We start from the raw sequence: 10,725 nt of genomic DNA, 5'->3' as shown, positions 1-10,725 counted from the left end.
AAATCAATTTATATATTAAGAAAAATAATTTTATTTTATATTATAAAAGTAACTATATATTTTTATTAATTTGAGAGGAAAACTATAAATACTCATTCAATCAATACTTAATTAAGTTATTTATCTAAACACACTCCTAAGTAACTTGAGAGGAAAACTTTATTGAAGGGAGATGGTGCATTTGTTTGAAATGAGAAGGAGGAAGGTAAACATTTTCTTTTCATTATTGCTTCCATGAATGAAAGAGAAATAATTCAAATTAAAATCAATTTTTTCTACTAAAATATGAAAGCTGAAAAGAATGTTCATCATCATCTTTTCGAATTTGCGAAGAGTTGCGAGTTGAATTTTTATAAAGGAAACATTACTTTCGCATCCATCTTCTTTCTCAATATTTCTATCCTAATTAATTAATAATTTTGAAACATTTTTCAAGCATTTATTTTCAGGATTAGAAACAAAAAATAATTTGACAAATTTCTCTACGTACTAAATGTGCACAAAATTCAATTGTGTAAAACACTTCATATGTCATTAAGGGTAATATCATCAATTGAATTAAATGCATGATGTCATTACAATATTTAATGAGAATGAGATGTTTTTTTTAAAATACGACAGAGAAAAAAAAAGTAATTTTAATGCTAACGTATGCAAAAGTATCATGATAAATATTAGGGAATCTCATAATGTTACACCTCCAAAGTTTTACTAATCATACACTATATATATATATATATATATATATATATATATATAGACACACACACACACCTAAATATAAAATCATAAAAGACAAAAAAATAATTTCATGAGGGAACTAATATCATTTGCTCCATATACGATCTTCTTTTATTCTCAAATTGCGAGGATGAAAATACATATTTCAATGTTTATTAATAAATTATTATAAAATTATACTTTTGGGTACCTTTATAATCGCAAAAGTTATGCTTTCATGTTTTAAGTAGTTTTCATTCTCGCAAAAAGGAGGGTGAGTATCTCATTGTTTAATGTGAATGAAAGTTATTATCTACATTAACTACTTATTTTTACTATAATTTTCTATTTTTTATTTTCAATTTTTAATTAAATAAATTTAATTTGATTTTCTAAAATTGCTTGATACCAAGTAAGCATGCCTTTCTAAAAAACTCTCGAGGGTATAGTATAATATTTTTGGTAACATGTGAAGGAAACATTTCTTTAGATACACTATCATTTTTTTAATGAACACGATATTTCTAGGTCGGAAGCTAATTTCTTGAGATACTGAAATTCATTGAAGGAATTAATATATTTTAATAGACATATGTTTTTCATACGTATAAAAGGATTGAACCCTTAACACATACTTAAGAAATATCTCAATCACAATAAACCATGAAACAAAATAAACTACTCTATCTATCTTCAAATAACAGCAACTTTAATTTCTTTTAAAAGAAATTAAATTACAGAACATTCTTAATTTTTTATAAAGAATTATTTTTTCATAATTTATCTAAAATATTCCTAGAAAGTTTGTGTTAGCAAAATATATATATATATATATATATATATACATATATATATATATATATATAATATACTATGTATAAAAAGAAAAACTTTAAGTTGAGTTGATTGTGAAAGGAGGAAGTAAAATAAAGCTTGAGTTATTTTAAGAAGTATTTAAACTTACCATGTTTGTGAAACTTTTAATGTATTTTTCTCATATTAATATATATATATATATATATATATATTACTATATATTAATAGTGATCTGATTTATGACATAATAAACTTAATAAATAACAAATCTGGTTAAATAAATTTTAAAATTTTGATATAACATCTTAAAAAGTTGATTTTAAAATTTAATTTAACTTTATAAAAATTATCTATAAAGTGACACTTGTATCTATTTATACATTTTAATTTTTTATTTATTTTTAATTGACATAATATCTCCAACAAGTTATTAAATAAAAATAAAGAATCAAACATATACAGACAGTGAAAAAGTTATAATATATATCACTCAAACGAACTGAATAACATACAACAATAAGTTAACACAATTACACTATTCATTATGACAACACAGTCTTTATGAGAGAGGCAATGAATATGGTTGATCCCAAAATGCATGAATCCTCTCAATTTTTTTGTGACAAAGCTCATGAATTTTTTCTACAACAGTATTGATGTCTTTTGAAATGTTATTTGACTTTTCATCAATTGACAGTGTTGTTTTACATATATTTATTCCATTCATATGTCCAATAGTCAAAATGGTGCCCCCCTCTTGTTGACTTTCCAATATGGTCTGGCAGTGAAACCTCAGGGTTTCAAAAATTCCCATGTCACTGCCTTTTCACCATCAATATGGTTAATTTTCCATGATGGTATGCATGTATAGTGAGGACCACCCATCATGCACATGCATCACTCTAGAAAAATCAACATGTCTTGTAGTGTGGTTCATAAACTTGTCAGCATTGGATCCTCTTTCTTTGTCTTTACGGATTCATAATGATCTCATAATCGAAATTTTTGACTTGACTCCACTTCCCAAAACATTCAACACCAACAAAGAAACCAAATAGGATCTCAAAAGTGTATATAAATATGTGAGGAAGAGGAGAATTCTGCAACCTCAGGATCTTCCCATCAGTTTTATGAAAAGTTCTTTGGCTTGTGGTTCTAAAGAAACAAACTTTATCAGTAGTAGAGAGAAAAAATGAATGCTAAAGTACAAGACTCTGATGATACCAAAAAGGGTGAAGAAGTTGTGCTTCCTGGCTTTAGATTCCACCCTACAGATGAAGAACTTGTTGGGTTTTATCTCCAGAGAAAGGTGGAAAAGAAGCCTCTCAAAATTGAACTCATCAAACAGGTTGATATCTACAAATATGATCCATGGGATCTTCCAAGTAAGATCTGCTTCCACTATATGAGTTTGTAAGAACTTCATTTGTATGCTGAATTTTTATCAAAGGTTTTTTGTTTTCAAATAATTAAGGAGTTGAGTGTTGTATGAGAAAGAAGATACAAATTAATGTTATATTGAATCAAACTATGAGATATATGAAGTGTTTTGGCTTAATAAAGATAAATGAAAGTGCTTGTAATGTTGTTTGATTCTACTTTTTCTTAAGAAATATTTGCTTTGTCTTTTTCCTTAAAGAACATTTGAAAAAAAGTGCTTCTTGGGATGTAAGTTTTCCCAACCTTCTGTATATCCAATCTTAATTACCATTTCGGTTTTAAGAAGGAAAACTGCAGTCAGCAAGTTCGTAAAGTTCTGTTTCTATTTCGATGTTTCTGAAACTTTTCATGCTATTATGTTAGTAAAAGAAGATAAAAGCTTTGAAAAGAATGATCATAAAAAGAAGATCAATTTATCTGTCTATAAGAAACCCTACTTTGATTTTTCATGGTTTATGATGCTGAAATCAATTAATTTGTGTGAGGAATTCGTGTCCGACACATATCGAATACTTTAAAATATTTGATTGACAAATCAATAATACTTTTATAATAATAATAATAATATATAAATTTTTATGTTGAAAATGTTTAATACATTTAATTTTATTACTTTTAATATAAATATATTGACATGTCTAATACACGTATGTCTGATATATCTGTGCATGATATACATAAATATATATAATGAATTATTAGAATGATGATTTTGTTGTGGGAATTGATGCATGAAGAGGTGAATTCATTTGGGGACAAAGAATGGTATTTTTTCTGCATAAGAGGGAGGAAGTACAGGAACAGTGTGAGGCCAAACAGGGTAACTAGGTCAGGGTTTTGGAAAGCCACAGGAATAGACAAGTCGATATACTGCGTGAAGGAACCCCATGACTGCATTGGCCTGAAGAAGTCTTTGGTGTACTATCGTGGAAGTGCTGGAAAAGGCACCAAAACTGATTGGATGATGCATGAGTTTCGTCTTCCACCCAATGCTAAATCCTCCGCCAACATTGCTAATACTACCAATAACCTTCATGAAGCTGTAAGTCATTTTATTTATACACACATATATATACATCTTCTTCTCCTTACTTTAGGTTTAATGCTATGTTTTAAGTCCATGACATGCCTAAATTTTAAAACAAAAAATAGTATATGTAAATTACATAGAAATTTTCTTCCTATGTCATACACCCATTCTTCAATTTGTATAACGTATCTCTCTTTAATATTTTAGGATATTTTAAAGTATTTTTACTTATGATTAGTTAAAGTTTATAAAATTTACTGAAAATCTATATAAACTTGATTCAGTCTTATAAAATTAGTTTACAACTTAAAACCTACACTATCTTATATATTATAATTTGATTTTACTTATAATAATACTTTCTCAAATTACCAATTAAATACATCGAATGCAAAATTATATATTTATAGATAAAGTTAAGAATTAAACATATCAAATGCAAAACTATAAATTTATAAAGAATTTGATAGAGATTCGATAATAAATAATATACCAAAGTTACACAAACTCTAATATTATATTAATAAATGTATTTTAAATTTAATTCAATTTCACATAACTAAATAATTAAATAAAATTTGTATTTAACTATGTAGAATGATTTGACATAGTTGAAGTGGGAGATCAACAATAACTATTTAAATATTACACACTTAAAGGGGAAAACTTCCAACCATAAATGTTTAATTATATTCTTGATATGTAGCACAATCAAATCAATTTTATGAGGAAAACAATGATAAACAAATGCACAAAAACCACATAGTTTTTCCTTAGAAATCATTGGATACATGTTGTATAGATAGATGGAAACAATTGACCTCCATGTGTAGTCAAACAGAGAGTTTGTACTTTCTCTCATTTTTTTTTCTTCTTCTACAATTACGATAACGTGTGAATGAAGTCAAAGTTTCTATTTCATTTTTCATATTGATCAAATTAGTCTATTTATTCAACTAATATTCTAAGATGTGATATTTTTAATTATAATAACATTTAGTCAAATAAAATTTCACATTGTAATTAATAATACTAATAATAATTATAATTAATAGTAGCATGAAAATAATTTATGTTAATAGATGTATAAAATTAAAAATATTATTTCATTTTATGGTGGCCTTACAGTGGATTGGAATTACTTACACTCCCATAATAATTTTTTTTATTATTTTGTTGATAAAAAAAGTCTGGATTTCAACAAATTTATTTCATATAATGAATCAAATCTGATTTGACAAGAACCAGATATTTAGCCAGTTACGGTTTAATCTCTTAATTACATTCACTATAACATCACTCTGACAAATTAAAATGAAAAACAATTTAGTTGGACGGATAGGCGTTGAGACAGTCAACTATTAATTTGCAAAAAGAAAATGAGAAAAAAAATAATATTATTCACATATTTAGTAATGTCTCCTCTCCTTTTCTGCATACTTGTTTTTATTTTATTTTTATATGTAATTCGTGTAAATTTTTATTGTTGTCTGTGTGTAACATTTTACTGTGTTATGATTTGAATCGATCAGTTAAAATTAAATGCGTAGTGGTAAGGACCACTTAATTTAGTTTGGTTTTGTAGAAAAGTGCATTATTAGGTTTTGTCAAAGATATTAATTACATTCAAAATTAATTTCCTTGTCTTGGTATTTAAGGTTAGATGGAAATAAATTAGATGATATGAAGGTCTATGAACCCATTTTCAATAGGTCTAACTTAATCATTTAGTTATACTAAAACATTGTTTGATTCAGTTAGGTTTATAGAGAGTAGAAAGTGAAAGCTATTTCCATTAAAAAGATAATTTTGATTTTAAGAGTTTTTTTATTAAAAAAGTTTTACTTGGTTTGCATTCTCCTTGAACTAAAATGAAAACAAAAATAGGAAAAGAAATTAAATCAAACCAGACTTTATATTTTAGGTTGTCCAGAAAGAATTCAAGCCTAATAATTACATTTAAATAAATAAATAAATAAATAGCATTTTCTTCATTAAGCTTATATATATATATATATATATATATATATATATATATATATATATATCATGTTGGTATAATTTTTTTTAATCTTTTTCATTAAATTTCTAAATGCTTATAAATTATAAATAGCTGCTACCACTGAAGAAAAGGTAAAAATAACATTGCTTATAGAGAATTTATTTTAAGCCTTTATCTTATTATGATGCTTAGCATGTAATGACCTTTTTCACTAAAAAAATACAGAGCAAAAATGAATTTGAATTCGCAATCCAGAAGGAAACAAAAGCTTCTATATTATACATATATATTTAAAGTTGTACAGTATATTTTTTATAATTAGTAATTAATATGAACTATATTTTTTTGTCAGCACATTAAAATATAAACTATAAATATTGCAGTTGTGATAATGTATAACTAATTAGTTAGAAAACATTTTCACTCAATTTTAATAGATTTTTATGTTTACAATTTTGATGCAATGCACATAAACTAAGAGATATAGGAATTTTTGTGGTGGTTGCTTCCCCTATACTTTAAAGGGTCCCTTCCCTATTGATTCTCAAAGTGAAACTAATTAATTTCTTTTATTTCTTGAATGGTCCCATATAATGAACTTTATGGGTATGGCCAAGTCAACCCCTTTGAACACTGACATTTTGGTTGAATGTTACTTTCATGATATACACAAAACACATGCAATTACCCTTTAATTAATTAGTTAAAAGTACTTTTAAGCATGACCCAGTCCCTTGGAATCAGTCTTCAATTTTTCTTAATGCTCTTCTTTCATAGAAAAAAAGAAAAATGTGTCTGTTTTTGAAAGACATAAACCCTAAAATGTTGTTTTGTTTGTGATTAATGTGGTTGCAGGAGGTGTGGACACTGTGCAGGATCTTCAAACGCATCCCATCTTTCAAAAAGTACAGTCCAAATTTGAAAGACACGACAGCCCTGACGAAATCGAACACTGTGAATTCGAACACAAGCACCTTAGATTCTGAGAACTGCAAGCCATATTTGATCTGCAGAGACCCTGATATGATGCAACAACTAAAGCCAGTTTTTGGACAGGTTGATGAAAAGAAACACTTGTTTCTTGGGCAGTTTGGGCAACTACCCCATCTTCAACCACCATCAACCCCTTACCCAACTTTTTGGAATCACAATGTTGAAGACTATGCATTTGCCAATGAAAATTGGGATGATCTCAGATCTGTCGTTCAGTTTGCCATTGATCCTTCCTCGGTCTTTGATTGTACAGAAACACATTTTCCACCCTACTTTTCTTAGCTTCGACTCAGTCATTACGACTTTCGTAGATATCTTCTATATATATATATAAACACATGTATGTTGTTGAACTTTGCTGGTTTTACTGTGTTTTGTTGTAAAACCTATTTGACTTGTACCTTGTGAATTATATACTCTTTACATTGATTGAGCTAATAAACACGTTATCCCTTGATTCATCAATCTTGTTTAGTTCCCTATATTAATCTTTGAAGGCTAGGCGTGATGATAATTCATCAGAAATTGTGTTTCGCTTTTATGATTTTCAAGAATTTATTATAGCACGACTGAAAGATGATTTAATCAATATATGAATACTGAAAATTAACTTCTAAACATTAGCTTTAGTTAAATTTTGATATTATTAGTGGTAGTTTATTTGATTCTACATGATGCAAAAAATTAATTTTTAAAAAATAAAAAAGTATAAAATTATTTGTTAATAAATAAATATTTCTGTTAGTATTTAGTGTCGATATGCCAATAGTGTTTGTTTAAAGTTGAACACTAGTAAGGTTAGTTTAATGTTCAACACTAATAAAGTCAACTTACCAAACCCTAATTGAATTCACTTAACACTAGACGTTAATGAAATCGGTTTAAACTATAAGGCAACACAAAAGTTTAATTTGAAAAAAAAAAGTTAAAAATACATAAAATTACTTTTAACTTTTTTAATAAATATATATTTATGTTAGTGTTGGATTAGCATTGGATAAGTTTACACTAATATTTTTATTTGCATTATTTATATTTATTTAAGTTAGCATTGATTTAGATGGTATTTACCATCTATACATATTCTGAATAATAAATGAGTTTTAGATTAGTTTTAATTTAAAGGCACATATTTAATCTTCTTATTCACAATTTTCTCTCTACTTTTTATATAATATCATCGTACTTATGTCCTTCATCCACACCTCTTTCACCCACGTTCATATCCTTCACCTATACTCATTTTTTCTTCCACGCATATTTCCTTCAATTTCATTTTCTTCTCATCTCCTTTATCCACATTCATCACCCCCATCTCCTTATAGCTTTCATCCACTCCCTTCATCCACTATAATTTTTTTTATTTTTTCATTTATATTTTATTTTATTTTTGTTAAACATGGAGGTGTTATACGAAAGGATAATGATACTTTAACACCTAATTTTTACAAACTTTTGACACTGGACACGTGTCGTTCCACTATTGGTCTATATGGTAAATGTTTTAAAAAATTGAAAATGAGGTGGAATTGAAGGACTTCAACGGTTTGAAGTGGTTGGCTTAATTTTGCAATTTGAAAAACAAAATATCAGTTTGGGTTGGAGAGCACCCTAGAGAGAAGGAGCACCCAGTAGAAACGCGTCATGGAGTTTTGACCGTTTCGAGAATCGACACTGTGCATCGAAGCACATTCCGTCGCCGTTCCGTCGTTTAAAAGCAACGGTCACCGAAAACATTGCCTTTACGCTGTTCCACTGCTGTTGGACCGTTTCTTTAGGCAAACGTTTGTTGTTCTTCGGTGGGTTTGAGTTGTTTTAATTTTTTTTTACCATTTAGGAGTTTTGTTGTTTTATTGGTCTTATTGAGACATTGTTTAACCTTATTTGGTGTAGTAATGAAGGAACTTGGTCAATAGAGTAAAGCTTCTCATAGCAGGAAGAAGGTATGTGGGGTTATATTAGATTTTCATAGATTTAGAGTTTTTATGTATTTAAATGGAAACCATGTTTTTGTACGAAGTTAGTCTTCAAACACTTCTACAAGACGAGTTTATCTCTGTGTCTTTGGTGGGCTTATGCATGTTTCAAATAAGTGCAAGATTGGCAGGTTTCTCGGCTGCAAAATATTTGGTTGATGCTGGGCATAAGCCTATGTTGCTGGAAGCTAGAGATATTCTAGGTGGAAAGGTTTTCTTGCTAATTAACCCCTTTGTCAATAAATTGTCACTGTTTACTACTTTTGTTCCTCATTTTAGCGTGTTATTTAATTACCTAATAAGGTTGTTGCATGGAAAGATGAGGAGACTGGTATGAAACATGTCTCCATATCTTTTGTAAGTTCATCAATTTCTGCTACGCATTCCTTTTCCTCAACTCTTTCTTTTAATATTTCTTCTTTGAAGTTAATAATATCATGACTTTATTTATAATTTTTTTCCCACATGATATAAGAGAATTAGAAGAAGAGTAAAATATTGGATGATCAGGAATATTTCTAGAACTACAAAATAAATCATATTATTTTATCAATAAACATGTTTTAATTATTATAATCCTTATTTTGCCAAAGGAAATATTTCTTCACGTTTCTTATTTTTCAAGTATATTTGCGTTTCTTATTTTTCAAATCAATGATGTTGAAGTGATCATATCTGATGACAACTTTTATGTGCGTAAGAATTGAAATTTTAATTGTTAAAATTCGTTAGATTTTCCATTATAGCTTTTGTAGATGTTTCTCGTGAAGAAACAGTGCAGAAGAGTCCTTTTGAAAGTGTTAAAGATCAATTATTAAGCATATATGATGTTAAAGAGTTCATAGATTTTCCATTATAGCTTTTCAAATCATTGATGTTGTAGTGATCATATATGATGTTAAAATTCTTTACCTTTTCCATTAAAGAAGGTTTCATTTACTTTTTGACTCTGATTAAGTATTTAAAGTTGTAAATAAAAAAATATTAGTTCCAAAAGCATTACTTTTTAATCTCATTGGCACAACTGGCTTAAATCAATTAATCTCTTTTTCTTTGTCTTGAAATATATTGTTTTTACAATTATTTTTATTTCCATGCTTCCTTTAATAAGTTGCTTTCTTGTTTATTTTTATTTATAGTACTTTCTTTTATTAGTTTCTTTTGAGACTTTTTTTTTTGGGTATTTGTTAAAAGGCTTTTTGGTCGCCCAAAAAGTCAACAAATCCTGTCCCCCTAATGTAGTAAAGGGTTGTCCAGGAATCAATCCAAAGACTCAGCAAAGATTAAATTCAAAGTGTAAAGTTGAAATCTTGTTATTTATTTACTATTTATTATCTAAACTATTAATGCAATGTGGGGACAATTAAAAGATTGTAATTAAAAAAGAAAAGAATTAAAACTAAAATGTGTATATAAGAAGGAAGAATATGAAATAAAAGGAAAATAACATAAAATAGAAATCTAAACTTCTTAAGATAGAAACAACAACATGACCTAAACTACTCACAATTATTGCTACAGAAACTAATGAATCTAATTAAAGCATAACACTAAAATTAAAAAGCAACTAAAATTAATCTAAAAGATGTAAGGATTAAGAGGAAGCAGAACAAAATCTAAAAGGAATTAACACTACAAATATTAGAACATAGAATCATATACAGAATCTTAACAGATCAACCAGAATTCACAAAACAGAAAGTTAACTTGCAATGAAACTAAATTAGCAACACAAATCAACTCTATCC

General features: G+C 27.5%; 1 protein-coding gene across 1 annotated transcript; it reads left to right on the top strand.

Annotated features, from left to right (window-relative positions):
• Positions 1–2,507: 2,507 nt before the first annotated feature.
• Positions 2,508–7,466, top strand: LOC108342588 (transcription factor JUNGBRUNNEN 1). Its single transcript, XM_017580379.2, has 3 exons — positions 2,508–2,921; positions 3,714–4,018; positions 6,864–7,466. Exons 1-3 carry the CDS (start codon positions 2,729–2,731, stop codon positions 7,281–7,283), a joined length of 918 nt encoding a protein of 305 aa, XP_017435868.1. The 5' UTR covers positions 2,508–2,728; the 3' UTR covers positions 7,284–7,466.
• The last annotated feature ends 3,259 nt before the right edge of the window (positions 7,467–10,725 follow it).

The sequence above is a fragment of the Vigna angularis genome, chromosome 6 (genome assembly GCF_016808095.1).
Source record: "Vigna angularis cultivar LongXiaoDou No.4 chromosome 6, ASM1680809v1, whole genome shotgun sequence".
In the NCBI taxonomy this organism is placed as follows: Eukaryota; Viridiplantae; Streptophyta; class Magnoliopsida; order Fabales; family Fabaceae; genus Vigna; species Vigna angularis.
The sequence above is the reverse complement of the archived record's forward strand: the minus strand, read 5'-3'. Positions and strand labels throughout refer to the sequence as shown.

Excerpts from the sequence above, each read along its gene's own strand:
- LOC108342588 (XM_017580379.2), top strand. The coding sequence starts at position 2,729 with ATGAATGCTAAAGTACAAGACTCTGATGATACCAAAAAGGGTGAAGAA. Across the intron at positions 2,922-3,713 it reads TGATCCATGGGATCTTCCAA|AGGTGAATTCATTTGGGGAC; the intron begins GTAAGATCTGCT and ends TGATGCATGAAG. Across the intron at positions 4,019-6,863 it reads CCAATAACCTTCATGAAGCT|GAGGTGTGGACACTGTGCAG; the intron begins GTAAGTCATTTT and ends ATGTGGTTGCAG.